This window comes from Peromyscus maniculatus, chromosome 1 (genome assembly GCF_049852395.1).
Source record: "Peromyscus maniculatus bairdii isolate BWxNUB_F1_BW_parent chromosome 1, HU_Pman_BW_mat_3.1, whole genome shotgun sequence".
NCBI classification, from domain to species: domain Eukaryota; kingdom Metazoa; phylum Chordata; class Mammalia; order Rodentia; family Cricetidae; genus Peromyscus; species Peromyscus maniculatus.
This window is the reverse complement of record NC_134852.1, coordinates 143,594,639-143,611,601: the sequence shown is the minus strand read 5'-3', so window position 1 is coordinate 143,611,601 and position 16,963 is coordinate 143,594,639. Positions and strand designations below refer to the sequence as shown.

General features: G+C 52.0%; 2 protein-coding genes across 7 annotated transcripts in view; one reads left to right on the top strand and one right to left on the bottom strand.

Annotated features, from left to right (window-relative positions):
• Positions 1-507: 507 nt before the first annotated feature.
• Positions 508-6,182, bottom strand: LOC143271138 (uncharacterized). Its single transcript, XM_076563027.1, has 3 exons — positions 6,132-6,182; positions 5,601-5,752; positions 508-5,494 (listed from the first exon to the last, which is right to left on the bottom strand). The coding sequence occupies exons 1-3, from the start codon at positions 6,180-6,182 to the stop codon at positions 4,711-4,713; spliced, it is 987 nt and encodes a 328-aa protein (XP_076419142.1). The 3' UTR covers positions 508-4,710.
• The window catches only part of Ctbp2 (C-terminal binding protein 2), a 137,877-nt gene continuing 126,540 nt past the window's right edge, over positions 5,627-16,963 (top strand). For 2 of the 6 annotated variants that reach the window (XM_015995856.3, XM_006976947.4), the window contains exon 1: positions 6,051-6,326. The gene's annotated coding sequence lies outside the window, so the exon portion shown is untranslated. Of the gene's footprint in view, positions 5,806-6,050; positions 6,327-6,427; positions 6,772-16,963 lie in introns of those variants that run through there. The other 4 variants (XM_076554071.1, XM_076554087.1, XM_015995855.3 and 1 more) reach the window with 4 other exon arrangements.

The window sequence follows — 16,963 nt, the reverse complement described above, 5'->3', positions numbered from 1 at the left end:
CCTTGAACTTCTGATCCTCCTGCCTCCACATCTGGAGGAGTGCTGGGATTATGGGTGTGCACCACAGAGCCTCCTTTTACGCCAGGTGTTGATGAAGCATCTAGACCAGTGTTCGCTGTCCCTTCCCTGGGGCACTAGCGGTGAATGCAGAAGCGTGATCTGATGGCAAACCGTGAGAATGTCTCCACTCCCTTTCATTGAGGCCAGATGGAAGCCCAGGCCGAGAGGCAAAGGACAGGCACTGCAAAATAAGAGAAGAATGGCTCCACCAGCGGTCTCGTCGAGGGCAGCAGACTGTGCCCTTACACCTGCCCCAGGCACACCTGCCTTCATCTTAGAGCCATGGGCCTCGACCAGGCCAGACCTCTCAATGCAAAGCTAGAACCCTTTCTCCTGATCCCCAAATGGAGAGGGGACGGATATCCCCAGAACAAGGGAAGAGATTTCAGAGGGCGAGTTTGAACCACACGCAAACAACCAGGGGGGGGTGGGGGGGGTGGGGGGATGGTGGAAGTCAACCAGGAGAGATGGAAGCCAGGGGAATGGAGAGTCCTTGGGAATGGAGCTTATGCCCACTGCAAACCCAATGCCTCGGGGGCTCTACAGACCCTCAGAAGCTTAGTTAATGCCCTTGCCTGAGAGAAAACAACACTCTTGACTTAACTCAGACCATCAGGAAAGCGAATGGAGAGTCTGCCTATTGAGGCAAGATCATACTGTGTAGCCCTTGCTGGCCTGGAAGGCCAGTCTGGTCTCCAACTTGCCGTCATCCCCTAGCTCCAATCTCTCAATTGCTGGACGAACTGTGAGCCACCAGGCCTGGCCTGATCATAAATACTGTGAGAAAAAAAAGTTTGCTGTCAACTTTGTGAACTCATGTTACTTCCTCTTAAATATAAAAGCACACACGGCTTTTATATTTCCAACCTGTCAGAATTTACCTCTGGCTTTCTCATTACCACAACTTTGCCAATGTGCAGATATTGAGCCTCAGGAGCCACCCCTCCATACCCAACTTTGTCTCCTCACCTTCTTTCTTCCATTCCATGGCAGTGCCTCACTCTGTAGCTCAGGATGGACTAGAATTCATGGCCATCCTCCTGCTCCAGCTAGACTTGAAAACGTGAACCACCCCATCTGCCTTTGTCTTTCCCATCTTGTAAAAAATAAGTTATTGTTGTAACTTTCTGTGTGTATGTATGGACACATGTGTGTGGCTCCGGGGCTCCAACCCAGGTCACCAGTCTGGCAGGGCAAGCGCTTTACAATCTGAACTACAATGCCCACACTGCCTCCCTTCAATTCCAATCACCACCACCACCACCACCACCGTGCTTCTTACAGTTTTGCCCATTTTTACTACATGTAAATGGAGGTACAAATTATTTGTCCTTTGTGCCCGGATTGCTTCATTAGCCTTTTTTTCAATATTCATCTACATTTTAACAATTCAGAATTTCCTCTTTCTAATGGTGTGTGTGTGTGTGTGTGTGTGTGTGTGTGTGTGTGTGTGTGTATACAGCTGTGTATACCCATGCCACTGCACAGGCCAGAAGAGGATGTGGGTGCCCTGCTCTGTCACTCTCCACTTTAGCCCCCTGAGACAGGCCCTTTTACTGAACTGGGGACATTTTTTCACCTAGACTGGTTGGCTATCAAGCCCTAGTGACTCTCTCGTCTCTTCCCACACTATACCCCACCCCAGTGCTGGGGTTACTGACCCAGGCAGCCGTGCCTGGCTTTTTATCTGGGTGCTTGGATCTGAGCTCAGGTCTCCATGTGTTGGGCAGCAAAGGTTCTTACCCACTGAGCCATCTCCTCGGTCCTTCATTCCTTGGTTTGAGACAGCCCCCCACTGTGTATTCCTGGCTGTCCTGGAACTCACTAGGTAGACCAGGATGACCTTGTACTCACTGAGATCCACCTGCCTCTGCCTTCCAAGTGCTGGGGTTAAAGGTGTGCACCACCACACCTGGCCTTTCCTTCCTTTTTAAAGGCTGATAGTCCACATTTCATTTATTCATCTGTCACTGATAGACACTGCGCTGTTTTCACCTTTTGCTTGTTGGGAAGTGTTGCTATGAATATGGGTATAGTTATATCCATTTAAGAATCGACTTTCAGTTCACATAGCCAGAAGTGACGTTTCTGGATCCTATAGCAATCCCGTGCTAACTTTCTAAGGAGCTGCCACTCCCACTGTGGGGGAAGCGTTCACACCGCCGTCAGCACGGCACAAGCGCCCCCATTTCTCCACATCATTTCCCCTTCTGTTGATAATAGTCATCCCAGTGGATAATTAGTGGTATCTTACTGTGGTTTTCATTTGTATTTCCCTAATGACTGAAGCTGGACATTTTCTGAGCGTGCTTATTGGCCATTTGTACATCATCCTCAGAGAAGTATCTATTAGAGTCTGTTTATATTTTTAAAATTTAAAGGGGGCTAGAGAGATGGCTCAGCGGCTAAGAGCATTGGCTGCTCTTCCAAAGGACCCTGGTTTAATTCCCAGCACCCACATGGCAGCTCACAACTGTCTGTAACTCAAGTTCCAGTGGATCCGATTCCCTCACACAGACATACACACAGGCCAAAATACCAACACACACTACAAATTAAATAAATAGTAAGTAAAGAAATAAATTACTTAACACTTAAAGATTTTTGAGTGCGCGCGCGCGCGCGCGTGTGCGCGCGCGCGCGCACACACACACACACACACGTTGGTATCCGTGTAGATCAGAAGAGGGCATCAGATCCCTTTAGAGCTGGAGTTACAGATGATTGTAAGCCACCCCATGTAGGTACTGGGAACTGAAATCAGGTCCTCTGGAAGATCAGCACGTGCTCCTAACTGCTTAGCTATCTCTCCAGGACTGGGTTTTGGTTTCTGGTTTTGTTGTCTATATTCAACATCTTTTTAAAAAATGGTTACTATCTGAACTAATTTACATGCTGATGGTAACTGGACTTACATTTCTTTTCTTTACAATTTTTGTTTTTAACTTTATGTTCATTGGTGTTTTGTCTGCATGTACATCTGTGTGAGGGTGTCAGAAGCCCTGAAACTGGAGTTACAGATATGTGTGTACTGCCACGTGGGTTGCTGGCAATTGAACCTAGGTCATCTGGAAGAGCAGCTGGTGCTCTTAACCTGAGCCATCTCTCCAGCCCTGGACTTACATTTCTTGAAAATGTTAGTACACTTATTTATATTTTGTGTGGTGGGCAAGCCATCCATGATACATGTATGGTGGCCGGAGGAAGTCGGTTTGCTCCTTCTAGGTTGTCCGGCTTGGGGGCAAGTACCTGACACACTGAGCCATCTTGCCAGCCCCGAAGTATTACCAGTGCAACATCACCTGGGTAGTTGCCAGATCCCTGGTCCCCAGGAGCAAGGGATGAACCTAGGACCTCCTATAAGCCAGTCCAGTGTTCTGCCTACAGCGCTACTTCCCCCAGGCTGGGCTCCATAGTTTAAAATGCAGGCTGTCAGTCAGAAGCTCCAAATGATTTTTAGTTCTGAGTTCCTAAGAGGGTCGTGTTTTCTTGTGGTTGTGTGATAGGTGATGCATGAGCAGGGGTCTGAGGACGACTTAGTCCGCTCTTTCCTTTTACTTTTTTGTTTGTTTGTTTGTTTTCGAGACAGGGTTTCTCTGTGTAGTTTTGGTGCCTTTTACTACGCACTGGGGATTGAACTCAGATCCTCAGGCTTGGCAGCACCCTTGCAGGCTGCGCCACCCGGCAGGACCCATCATGGTATTTTTCTCAAGTGGAATTCAAAATTAGATCGGAGGAAAGCTGAACAAGCAATAAGAAAAGCCAGCTGGCTGTGGTTTCTTGGTAAGAAGAGAGGGCCACAAAGGGCAAAGATCTGAGAAACAAGACGCAGGAGCCTTCACTACCAACCCCAGTTTAGGGCCAAGGAACTCATGAAGCAGGAACTGGCGGCACAGGAGCCTGGGTTAGGCGACGAGGTCAGTTTACAAGCAGGGCTTGGGCCCCACGACCTTGGAGGGAAGCTGCTGGGGAAACAGTGAATTCTTTAGAGCAATTTATGAGAACACAAAGCCCTGAAAGATGGAGGGGTTGGGGTGGGTGCACACCTGTGAATTCTCTCACAGGACATCAAGATGGTGAGCTACTTCGTGACTGACCAGCCCCAGGCCTATTAGGGGCACGTAAAAACCATGGTAAGTGTGTTTGGGAGGGACCATTCCCGCGTTGCCATTCAGCAAAGGTTTGTAAACTAGTTTTAAAACCAGTTTGACTATGCCACAACCATAGAAACCACGCTTTGCCAGTCTTGCAGGCGGCATCTGGGTGTGCACTTTAGCAAACAGGACGAGATAAAGTGCTCTCCAGAACGCACGGCGATGGGTTCAGGAGCTCCGAGGCCTCACGCGGCTCATGTCCGCTATAAATTTCTCCGGTCCTTAGAAGGCCACACCACTCGAAGCGGCTCTCTGAATGGCGGTCTCTGTGACCTTCAAAGTTATGACACTAGACCCCTCCTCTCGATCATACAGCCCAACATCCCAATCCAATCGCTAGCACCCCAAAGGTTTAAAGACAATTGCACCCAAGGGCTCTGCTCAGCGCTACAGGGGTCCTTAGAAGCGGCTCGCCTAAAGTCTGGTTAGTAAGCTAGGGAGGCCCTAGGAGCAAGGAGCTGGCTCCCTTCCGGGGACAGCGCTCGGATGTCGCAGGTCATGGCCAAGGAATCCAGCCCAGATGCTGTCTAGTCTCGCGCGGCCGCAGTGCCCCATCGTCGTTGGGTGTCCAGATTCCAATCGCTGAACACCGAGATACGTGTGGACCCGTGAAAGGGCACCGCGCGAGCGACCCTCGGGCCCCCCAAGGCCTCAGTGAGGCTGGGGATCCGTCCCAAGGCAAGGCTTTCAAAATCGCCCCAGCGACATATAGACAGCAGAAAGACAAATTTTTTAAATGTGTAAAAACATTTGTCTTCTCGTAGCGAACACACTGCGGCAAGTTCCAGCACACAGACCAGTCTCCGCGCGCACCCACAGCCAGCACGGTCTCCGGGATCTGGGATCGGGGAACGCAAGTGCCCCCTGTGGCCGGCCCGCGCCTGATCTCGCGGGCCTGGGACGGCACCGGTGGCCTGCGCAGGGCCCAGGAGGAAGTTGGAGCCTCGGGGCCGAGTAGAGGGCAGGTCTGCTGCGCGGGCGTGGTGGGGGCCCTACCCAGCCGGGGCCACCCGGGGGACCGCGGCGAGGCCCGCCGGAGCTCGCGTCTCCCCACGTGGCGGGCCCCACGTGGAAGGGGCGGAGGAAGAAGGAAGGCGAGGGCGGGTGGAGTCACCGCACCGGCCTCGGGACCCCCGCGCCTCCCCAGAGCCTCCAGGGTGTGGTGGGGCTGGGCCGGGGAGTGCCGGCTTTGCCCGGCCCCCTCGGCTGCCCGCAGCGCCAGTGTGCACTTTCGCGTAGCCGCTAATCCCTGGAGAGAGCCGATTTGTAGTGAGAAGTATCTGTAGGGGCGAGACCGGACCATGTGGGGTTGTGTCATTGGTTTGCAAAGAGAGACCCCGCCTTTGAAAAAAAAAAAAAAGCGAGTGAGCGAGCGGGGACCCTCACCTCGCCTCCCGCCTCGCTCCTGCGCAGCCGGAGGGCACCGGAGCAGCGGCCCGCGCCGCTTCCGTCCTTCCTTTCCTTTTCTCTGCGCTTTCCTCCTCCTTCCCGGGAGGAGAAAACAAATAAAGAAGAGCAAATAGCCGGGAGGCGCTCGGCTTCTAGGACCTTCCCTCCCCGGATCCAAGTTGCAGCCAGCATCCTCTGGGGGGTGAGCGCGGTGCGGCGCGGGCGCGGGCCGGGGACCCCCAGCGCAGCCCCCGCCTGGCCCCGGGGCTGGCGAGAGGGCGCGCGGCCGGGATGGGGGGGGGTGATCGGGAGCCGGTGGGCGGGGGAAGGGGGTGGGGTGGGTGGGGAAGTAGGAAGAGGCTCGGCGGCGACGGGAGGAGGAGGAAGGGAAGGGAAGGAAGGGAGGGAAGGGAAGGGAAAGGAAGGGAGGGGAGGGAGGGAGGGGGTGGGGCGCGGAGCTGGAGAGATTAAGTTTTTGTGTGTGTGTCTCTGTGTGCGCGTGTCATTTTAAGGTGGCTCGGGAGCGGCCCAGAGGAGCCAGCGGCGCCCAGAGGAGCGGGAGACCGAGCTGGGAGCCATGCCGCGCTGAGGGGGGGCCTCACCGCCAGCGCCACCACCACCGCCGCCGCCGCCGGGTGGGGTGGGAGGGGCGGGAGCCGCCGCTACCGCCGCCGCCTCCCGGGTGGGCGCCCTTCTCCGTGGACGCCGGCGACCCAGGACGAGGTAAGAGGGGGGTCCTCGGGGAGGGCTGGGGCTGCCGCCGCCCCCGCCTCACCTGCGGCCGCTGGCTGGGGCGCCGTGCCCGCGCCTCACTGCGCCACTCCGGGAGGAGGAGGAGGGCGAAGGACACCGGGCCGGCATCCGAGGACATCTTTGGTCAGCGCCCCCGGCCCCGTGTCCGCACGCTGCGCCCGGGGGTGGACGCCCGCCTGGGGGTTATCGCCCGCCGCCCCTCGCCACCGATTGCGCCTGCTGGCCGCCCTTTGCGCCAGGATTTTTGTTGTTGTGATGAGAGTTGATGAATGCGAAGTAGGCGGTCACCTTCCTTCCCATCAGGATTGGAAAAAAAAAGGAAAGAAAAACCCGGAGCGCAGCGGCGTCCAGAGGGCAGCGGCGGCGGCGTCTGGCGACGGTTTCCTAGGCGCCCCCGGCTTGCTCCTGGAGCCCGGTGGGTACGCGCGCGGGGGCAGCTGGCGATCTTGGACGAGCGCGCTGCGCGCCGCGGGGACAATACGGCCGGATCCCTGGGGACCAGGAGTCCGAGCGTACCGGGGTGCGGCAGGCCTTGCGCCTGTGAGGCGGGCGGGGGGTGGGGGGAGAGGAGAGGCCGGGGTCGGCGGGGACAAGTCGGGGCGCGCGTGGCTCGGGGCCCCTGGGGGCGCGGCCCCTGTCGGCCCGGGATCCCGCGCGGCTCCCCGAGAGTGTAAGTGAGAGGCCGGGAAGGAGGCGAAGCGGATCCCTTTTGTTTTGCCGGCCCGGCATTGTTGGCTCCTTGGGGCAGCCGGGGCCACATCTGCCGCCGCCGCCGCCAGTGGCGCGCGGGGCTCGGCCCGCCAAAGTCGCGGCGGGGCGGGGGGCCGGGGCGGGCTGCAAGGGCGGGGGCGGGCGGCGCGGGCATTTCCTCTGCCCGGCCGCGCTCCCGCGGGCACCACTTCCTCCTCGCCCTCCGCCGGCTGTCCTCGGCGCCCTCGCCCCGGCCGCACTTTTCGGGTGGGGCGAAGCAAAAAAGAAAGTTTCGTAGAAGGGGCTGACTAGGGCGCGCCTTGGGCAGCAGGGACCCAGCGTGGCGTGGGTACGGCCGGGCCGCTGCGGTCGCTTCCCTGCTCCTGGTCTGCTTCGCGGAGCCGGACCGACCTGCGGAAAGAGCCTTTCTTCTCCGGCTCGCGCCCTCCCCGATGCCTTGGGCGACCCGGGCTGGGCAGTGCGGGAGTGCCGGAGCGCCCAGGCCTTGCTCCTGCGGGAGGCCCCGCGGCGTGGCCGGTCGCCTGCAGCCCATGCTGCGCCCAGGGGCTCGGAGGCCGCGGGCCCGAGAGCTTGGCGCGGTCACCGCGGGCACACACTCGCGCGCACACACTCCCTCCGGTGGCTTGCTTTCCGCTGGCGACGATGGTCGCGGACACCAAGGTTGCGAGTGCGCGCGTGTTCGTGGTACCCCTGCCCAGCCCCCACCCCCTACTTTTCCCAGAGGCGACCCAAGCAGCGGATGGCTCCAGGGGACCCCCTCGTTTGGGGTTTTGTAGGGGAGCAGGGGGGATATTTATGAAATCCCTGCGTGCTTGGAGGTTGCTGGCAATGGCCTACGTCGCCACGCCAGGCTCCCATCCTCGGGCAAAAAGACCTTCCTGGATATTTACCCTCTTTTCTTTAAAAATTAGAAATGGGGGGAACTTCTTAGAGAGTCCTTGGTGGCAAGTAGCTGGAAGGGTAGGAAAGAGAACTCGATGCATTGGAAATTTAAAATGCTAAACGCCTTTATTTGCGATTCTTTGGGACGTGTGTATTTTTATCTGAGGTGGGTGACTTTTGGGGGAACATTGCATTGGGGTAGGGGGGTTACAAAAGTGGTTCTGCTTTCTAACTTTGACGGGATGCATCAACTGTCCGACCTCTTTTCGGAGGGAGATACCGCCTCCTCTCCTCGTGCTGGGTTCAAAGACGGTTTAAAAATTACCTCGCGTTCAGCTCCTGGGGCTGCTGTTTGCCTTTAGATAGATTCTCAAAGAACTAGTTTCCATCTACTTCGGAGAATTCTGGTTTGAAACATTTTTCAAAATAAATCTTTTACGTCTTGAGTAATGGGATTTTAAAAGGATCTTGTTTTTATACTCACTTGATTTCAAAGAGTACTTCTTAACAGCAATTACAAAGTAATATTTTAAATGCTAATTCAACATTTTCAGCCCCAGCAACTTTAATGTGAAAACAAGGTTTCCTTTTTATTTTAATAAATAGCAACTGTATCTTAAAGTTGGAACACTGAATATCCTTTTGTCTGGCTCTGACACACTCCTGGAAAAACCCCCAGTGCCCTTTTTATAGCCCCCCAAAGAAAAGTTAATGAGCTGGTCGGTTTCAAGCAAGAAGCAGGTCCTCCCTCTTGCAAAATATGCTTATAGTCGCCATTGAAGTTGAATGCTAGCCGTGAATGTACTTGCCTTTAATGAAACCAGTTTAATCGTTCACACTTGATCAAGTATAACATGACCAAACAAAGGAAATAAGCCAGCATATTTCTGTAGAGCATTGAGGGGTTTAGTGTAAGTGTTGATGTTGGGTCGCCCCTCCCCCCACCCGCCCCAGTTCAAGAGAGAGAGAGAGTTGAAAGCTAGGGGATTTATGACAGTGATTGGTTTTTCTGTGCCCCAGGGGTAGAAGACCCGGGTACGTCTCTGTGGAAAGCAGCTATTAGAGGGAATTAAAAGATCTCAGGTTTGGAGCTGGTTCCGAACCTGACAAGGTGTGTTTTGGTTCCTTGTTTGGGGAGATACTTAAGCTGAAGGAGTATATCCCCTCCCCACCTGGTAATGGCACCTTAATAAGGGAGGGTGGTGGGCGGTGTGGTGTGCCCTGCTGAGGGGAGCTCACGACCACGTGAGTTATTTACGGTTTCACTTGGGAGCTTTGAAACTGGCCCTTGAATGGGTGTTCTTGTGGGGGAGGGGCAGGGTGAATTACCTTTTCTTAGCTGTGATTAAAAAAAAAACAAAAACCTTTGTCCCTCATGCATTTCCTTGCTAAGCTTGAGCTGCAGTTTAATGTGTGGGATTCAGTCGTCAACTTCAGTGAAGAAATGTAAAATTCAAAGGTGTCACTTCAGAGTTAAGAAAGTTTAAAAAAAAGTTTATCCACTAAAAACAAAACACAGCCACTGTTTAAAACAAAAACAAACAAACAAAAAAACCCAGCACCAGTGACATGCTTTGTGAAATATTTTGGCCTTTTAAGACTTGGGCACACCTGTTCCTGTCCCTGCTGAGTCCTTTGCTTTCCCTGGCATTGTTAATCTGGCCCTTGTACACAAGATGAAAGAGTCAAACTTGCTAGTGGAATAATTATTAACTACTCCATCCGTTCCCCTTTCAGGGAATAATCAATAACTTCACTCTTGACTTGAAAAACTCCAGACAGAAATTCTCCTCCTGTAAGTCTAGAGAGTGTTTGGAAGAAAAATGGAATCAGAGAAACAAATGGTAGCAACAGACAAAACTGTGAAAACCAACTTGTACCATTCTCGGTGTTCTGGAAAGCACTCAGTGAATGGGTATACTTGAACCAGCAGCGCCTTGAATTAAAAAAAAAAAAAATACTGTCACCAGGAAGCTTTAAAATAGTAATGGAAAGTGAGTCCAGGATGGCATGTTCTGTTAACTTTTCTTTTCTTTTTTGACACAGGGTCTCTCTACATGGCCCTGGCTGTTCTAGAACTTACTATGTAGACCAAGCTGGCCTAGAACTCACAGAGAGATCTGCCAGCTTCTGCCTCCCACATCCTGGGATTAAAGGCTTGTGCCACCACACCCTGCCATTCTTGTTCTTATGCTTGAGTTAGTAAAGAACAGAAAAGGACATCCAAAAGGACATCTTTGAGGGAGGGCTCCTGCGCGCGGTAGCCCGGGAATGTCATTTGCCAACAACAGACCCTGGCATCATGAATCAGTTATCCCCTCTGTACTCAGTGCTTTTGGTAAATGGAAAAAAAAAATGTAGAGAGTTTACAGCAGAAGTAGGGTGGTGGCCCTGGTTGTCATTTTTTACTTCTTGTCACTGCAGTCGGGAGGGGCTGTCATCGAAATGTATGTGAGTTCAATCTGGGTCCCTCTGTTAATAATCTTTCTATCAGCCGAAAGCAGCAGGCCAAGTGTCCCAGGTGCCTGATGGAAACCTAAGCATCCACGGAGCACATGGTTGGGAAGAGACATTTACCCATCATGCTTGGGATGAGCAGCTCAGTTAATATTTCCATGTCCAGGTGATAACAGTTCCATGATAGACGGTGGAACACAATTTTTCAGTCTTTACCAAAAACCAAAACAAAAAACCATAGTGATCTGGGCGGTGGTCATGCATGCCTTTACTCTCAGTACTTAAGGCACAGGCAGGTGGATCTCCGAGTTCAAGGTCAGCCAGATCTACAGAGCGAGTTCCAGGACAGCCAAAGCTACATAGAGAAGAAACCCTGTCTAGAAACCCCATCCCTCCAAAAAAAGAAAAAAAAAAATAGTGTGGTTTGACCCTTCACAAGAAAGGCCTTGTGCTTAATAGAGGTGGCACCTTTTGGTGAAATCTTGGGGTATCTTACTAACAGTCTTTTTGTGGACGGGTAGCTCAGGAATGCTCAAGAGGCCTGTGTGTGCCAAAAAGTTTTGCAGGCACAGGGATGCTTAGTGGGTAACTTGTAGGTGTGCTGCCTAGGTAAATCGCCTTAACCCTTACAGCTGGTGAGCGTGACCTAATTTACTTTGACTGCAACTTAATGTTACAGCCCCCATAGAAAGTAGGGAAAACTTGAGGCTGTCCCCAAGCCCATCTTTTGAAGCTAGTTTTTATTCACGTCTGGATATAATGGAATATGTGTCATAGAGTTTGAAAGGTTTTGGTTTTTTTTTTTTTAAGCTTTATCTCTAAGCTTAGAAAATTATATTTAATAATCGCCAAAAACTTCAGAACCATTTTTTAAAAGGTTTTCAGTGGCTCTTTTGATCACGATTTAATGAAAAGTATCCAGAAGCCGTCGCTGTGATGCCAACGATGGCCACAAATGAATGTTTGGGTCTAATCTGGAGTTGGCTTTTAGATGTCATTATTAATGTTGAAGGCCTAAATTATGGCTACACTTGGGCATTCAGAAGCTCTCTATGAAAAGAAGGGCTTTGCACATTGTGTGGAAGAGGGGGGATTCACAGATGAATATAGAATGTACAATGGTGAGAGAACCAGGCCATTGTTTGTGTGGAATGTTGACAATGGAGCCAAGGGGCAGTTTTGCCTTCTGCAGGAGAACAGAATGGGGATGGGAACCAGCCTGGCATTCATCTGCCTTGGTCAGGCATGGAAATTTGGCCAGCTTCCCTTCCTGAGTTTTTCTTAGAAGGTGGTCTTACTGGACTCCTAGGGAATGCATGCTTTGGCTTCTTAGCAATCTGCATTCTTTTTTAGGAAAGATTACAAGAGCAAATAGAAACGTTTCCAAGAAAAGCGTTAAGAATCCAAACTTTTTCTCCCCCGCCCCCCTTCAAATTTGATATTAGGAGAATAATAGATAAGCCAGACACTGAGGCAACTGACATCCCAGGAAGGAGCTGTGTTTGTTTTTAAATCCTCCCTGTGCCTCTGACCTGCCTTGGGGGACACTCACAGTAGGGCCTGTTGGAGGCTCCTGCTAGTCTTTCCGAGTCTTCTTTCTCAAAGCCTCCCCTCTCCCTTCCACATGGGGCCCATGATGGCTCAGGTGACAGCATTCCTGGTACCTTGTAAAAGCCTCCATCCAAACTGGAATCATGTGGGTAATTGTCTATTCCCAGGGCTCCTTCTGTTTGGTGTTTAGCAATGCGCAGTCATAACTTTGAGGCCCCTTGGCAGTTTCCGTCTGTACCTAGCTAGGTCTCCAGTGGGTGCTTAGAAATGGCCTGCTTTAGCTGTGCACCTAACTTAGATTTAACAGATGACTGCTAGAGTAGACTTGAATTTCATAGAAACTGTGATAAAATGGTTGGGTTCTGACTAATGGGGCAAGCAGTCATGCTAGTTTTATAGGGAATTATGACTTCTGTCCTAGGTAATAATAGAATTTTCTTCCCCATCCCACCCAAGCTGGTTGGTGTACGGGAGGATGTTAACCATGAATAAATACCTAGTGACTAGGTTTGCCTTGGCCTCTGGTGGCCAGAAAAAGCCCCGGTAAAGAGGAGGTGCTTTTTATTCATTGTGGTTATAAAAATCCTTTTCATTTGTAAACTACAAAAATACACTTTGCCCTATGTTATTCCTTTGGTCTGGGCTCATCATGTAGCACAGGCTAGACTTGAATTTGTTCCTGGTCACGTTTAGTGCACCACCACGCCTGGTTTATGTTGTTAATTTTTTTCTCTGGATTCTGGTCAGCAGAAGTGTGCTTCTTGCATTACGACATCTTGAATTATGATTTAAATTGCCTGGTTTAAAGATTGATGGTTTGCTAAGAGAGGGCAGCAATAGCTTTGTGTATTATTGGAGCCCAGATTGAGGCCCTCTCAGAGGATGTGGAATCCAGCACCAGGCCTCCTCAGACCTTGTAAGTTCATCCTCACTGTGGCTCTGCTCCCATCATGCTTGAAATTTGGCCTCCGGCTATCTCACCAAGCTCAGGACAAACAAAACCTTCTTTATGGGAGTCGTGGAATCCTAGGAAGTTTGTCTGAAGGAACTAAGAGACCTACCTTATGACCTAGTGGGATGCTTGGTGGTTCTTCTTGGTCCTATTATGACAGTTAAAAAAAAAAAAACCCACCTTAACATGGAGGCTAGCAAAGTACTGCTTTATGGATGCAAACGGGCATAATAAAACCTGGAAGTGTATTTTGTTATATCTGATCTCAGAGCTGAGAAGAGAGTCCTGGGAGGGTGGGGTAGGAGAACCAGGTGAAAATGACTTGCTGGAGAAGAGGGTTCCTGCATCCTTCCCTGGTTGTGACTATTCTATTGCTGATGGAGAATTTTTGTGTGGTCTGCTCAGGAAAAAAAGTGCTTCTGTACTGCTGGGTCCGACCCAGGTAGGCCCGAGGAAAGGTGGGGGCCGGGGGTAATGCCTTGCACATTCATGAAACGCTGGTGTCCTTACACCCAGACTGGCCCACCTGAAAGCCAGGTGAGCAGGGCCGAGAGTGCGCTTTAAAACCAAGTCTCAGGGATGGTTGAAGGAAAGGTTAACATTCTGAACCCCCAACCCCCCATTTCCAGCCCAACAGTGCCCTCGGCGATCACGTGGCCTGGCATTACTCAGGAACGGAGACGGGGGGCGGGGGGGGGCGCCGCTCGTTGGAGCTGCCAGGCCAGATAGGACCAGACAGTGTGGGCTCCCGGCAGTGGCAACACTTAAGGAGGGACCACTGGGTCCCGGGTTTGGCTACTGGTTTCCAAGCACCAGGTGGAGGCTGAGCCTAATAGGATTCCTTAGGAAGATGCCATTTCATTTTTTTTCCGAATGTAGTGGATGGTCGATATTTTCAAAGTTTTATTTTCACTGCCTTCCCCAGATGTTCTATCAGTCTGCATCGCTGGCTGGATATGCTAGCCTGCCTTTGGGGGCGAGGCTAGAGCAGGTGGCTCGGGGTGGGTGCCTGGGTCAGATTCTGTCCCGAGAGCACCCATCGCTTTCTCTGTTAGTCTCAGATCTGGTGATGAAAATGTGACTTGGGAAGCGTGGTAAAGAGTGCATCAGACATCCATATGCATATATGAGTGCCTACAAGTAAGTAAGATCTTGGGATGTTTTTTATCTTAAAAACAGTTCACAGCCATTAATCTTAACGAGGCTCCTGCGAGCTGGGTAAATACAGTAATTCCTGTTTGTTTGCGAGAAAGAAATACCGAGTCGCTTCCTCCAAGTCACGAAGGGACTGTTTTTTTTCTCCCCTAGTTCCTGTATCGCAGAGTTGGGGAGGTGGATCAGGCCACCCGGGACCCTCTGCCTTCTGCCCAGCGGGACACCAGGACGACTTCCGGTGTCCCGCGCGACCTTCCAGGCGGGGAAGAGGAGAGGCTGGGTCTGAGGAAGGCCTCCGCCACACCTGGCCCCGCCCCTGGGGTGGGCGGGGTCTGGCTTGGGGACCCTGGGGGAGGGGGGGCGCTCTTAAGGACTTGACTTTCTAAGGATCCCAGGACCCGAATCGCACACAGGTGGAGTGGGCTGCTTGTCCCTGGGGTGTGCGCACCTGGCGACCCCCACCCCCACCCCCGCCTATCTCTGCGCCCGGGGGTGGGGCACCTGACACCGGGAAAACTCCCTTTGCCCGCGCCTTTTCACTTGCTAATCGAAACAGCAGGGAAGTCTTTAGGTGATGGAAATGGACCCCGTTTCCCAGCCCCCACTTCCTTCCTCTTGCAGGCTTCCCTCTCACCAGCTGGCCTCTGTGGCGGGGAGGGAGCTGCGGGGTGACCAGAGACAGTCTTTACAATGTGGTCGGCTTGCGGTGTGTGATAAGTTTTTTTCCAGTGCTGCGTTATTTGTACTACAAACCTGGCCATAGAATTGACGCAGGTAACTGCCAGGACCGGGGCCTGCCGATTACCCCAACAGCTGGGGTGTCGATTATGGCGGTAGTTCTGGCGTCTGGGGCTTATGACCGGAGGTGCCTGGGCATTGAGTGAGGGACAGCAGGCTTTAGATTTTTGAATTGGGGGTTCTCCATGGTGAAACAAACGGAACGATTGGCCTTCTGTCTTTGTAGACTTCAGAACTCTTCACAGCATTGTCACTTTTGGTGGAGTAACAGTGTAGACAGAGGCCACCTAATGAGTCCTCACTTGGCATCTGGCCGTGACTGGTCTACATTAACTAGCCTTTGTTTCTCCCAAGGTGGAATGATGGCTGACCGAGGAAGCACTTTGAGCTGCTTTGCCTACGATCTGCCCACAGAGCTGGGACCTGAAGTGTGGAAAGTTCACACTTCCTGGTTGGAAGACCTTCTCCCTGGGTGGAGCCTGCTCCCACCTCCCTTGCCTCTCTGCCTTCGGAGCAGAGGGAAGGAGCAGGTTCCGTGTTCTTCCAGAATTCAGGCAGACTTCACAGAAATAATTATTCCTTACCCTGCCTCCGCCACACAGCTTTCCCAGAGCTCATGGAGCTGTGAGGAGTTCGGCTTGTTTTCATTTTGTCCTTTGGGTGATCTTTTTGTTAGAGTGGCCCAGTCCAAAGCAGGGAGTGCATCCTGCAGGCCTTTAAAAGTTTATTGCACTTAAAAACATTTTAAATCACATTTATTGGTGTGTATGTGGGGAAAAGAATCAGTGTGTAAGTGTGCACCACCACCTGCTGGTAGGTTCATTGCACTCTTGTCCTGGAGATCTAGCCTAGGGTCTCACACAAGCTGAGTAAGCTCGCTGAGCTATAGCTCATCCCTTTTCTCTCTTAAGATGTGCAGGCTGGCCTGAAATTCACTCTGCAGCCTCAGTCTGCAGTATCTAGAGTTCCAGTTACCCAGTCTTCTCGGGACTTTAAAATAACATTTATTTCTGTTTCATGTGTACGGGTGTTTTGCCTGCACACAGTACACGCAGAGGCCAGAAGAGGGCATCTGACCCCCTGGAACTGGAGTTAACAGATGAGCTTTGTAGCCATTACCAGTGCATGCTAAGAATTGAACCCTGGTCCTCGGGGAAGAGCAGTCAGTGATCTTAACCATTGAGCCATCTCCACCCACTCTTCACTGTCATTTTAAAGTGACTGTTCACACCTGGGAGGTCTCTGGGAGCTTCTGGCTGTGTGGAGAGAATTTTCTGGATTACCTGTATGCCCCACTCCCCTAAAATGCACGCCCCCCAGGAGTGCACAGACAGCGCCTAGTACCTAAGGACGGCCTAGTACCTAAGGACAGCCATTGCTTTTTCAGTCGTTAACACTTGAATTTCCATTTTGTAGGCTGGGTTAGCAGGGCCTCAGTCTCCTCAAAGCAGGTACTACCATTCTAGTGCGTGCCCCTCCCTACATCCCACCGCTCCTCAGTTTCTGCACATAGATATTTGGAGGATATAGCAGGATAGTAGGGTCCCCCCTAAGGAGGACGGGAGGATGGTCTTTCTGTTCAACTCCCATAAAACCAGTCAAAACTTCCTTTCAAGGAAGTTCTAGGTTACAGCCATGCATTTGTGTAACACTGGCCTTAGCAAGGAATATGAGTGAATTCTCCAGAACAAAAGGATTAGTCTTCTTTTCAAAGTGGCGATCAGAACTGAAAGGGAATGGCACGAATTTGGGTGTGTCCTAAAAATCCAGAGCCTAGCCCTGCCCTTGTGGTGATTAACTCACCTCAAAGGCACCCGGGGCAGGAGCTCTGGACCTAAGGTCCCCATATGGTGGGGATTTTCCTGAAAAACAGGCTTTCGTTAAGAGAGTACCTTCCTGCTCTGCAGCCTTTCCTTCCCTATGGAGAGCAGGTGTGGGCCTGTGAACTGGGAAATCCCTTTAGTTATGCTGGGGAGGGGTATGAGCCTGAAAGAGTGGGTGCTGGGGACACAGGTTCCACCCTGACTGAGGACAACATGCTGGACGGTCTCTTAACAAATTACTCACGTTTGCCCTGGTGTCCTGGCCCTGCTCCAACTTGGGTAATGATTATATTACTGTCTATTTTAAGGTCCCCCTCCTCCTGGGTTTCAAACAGGTC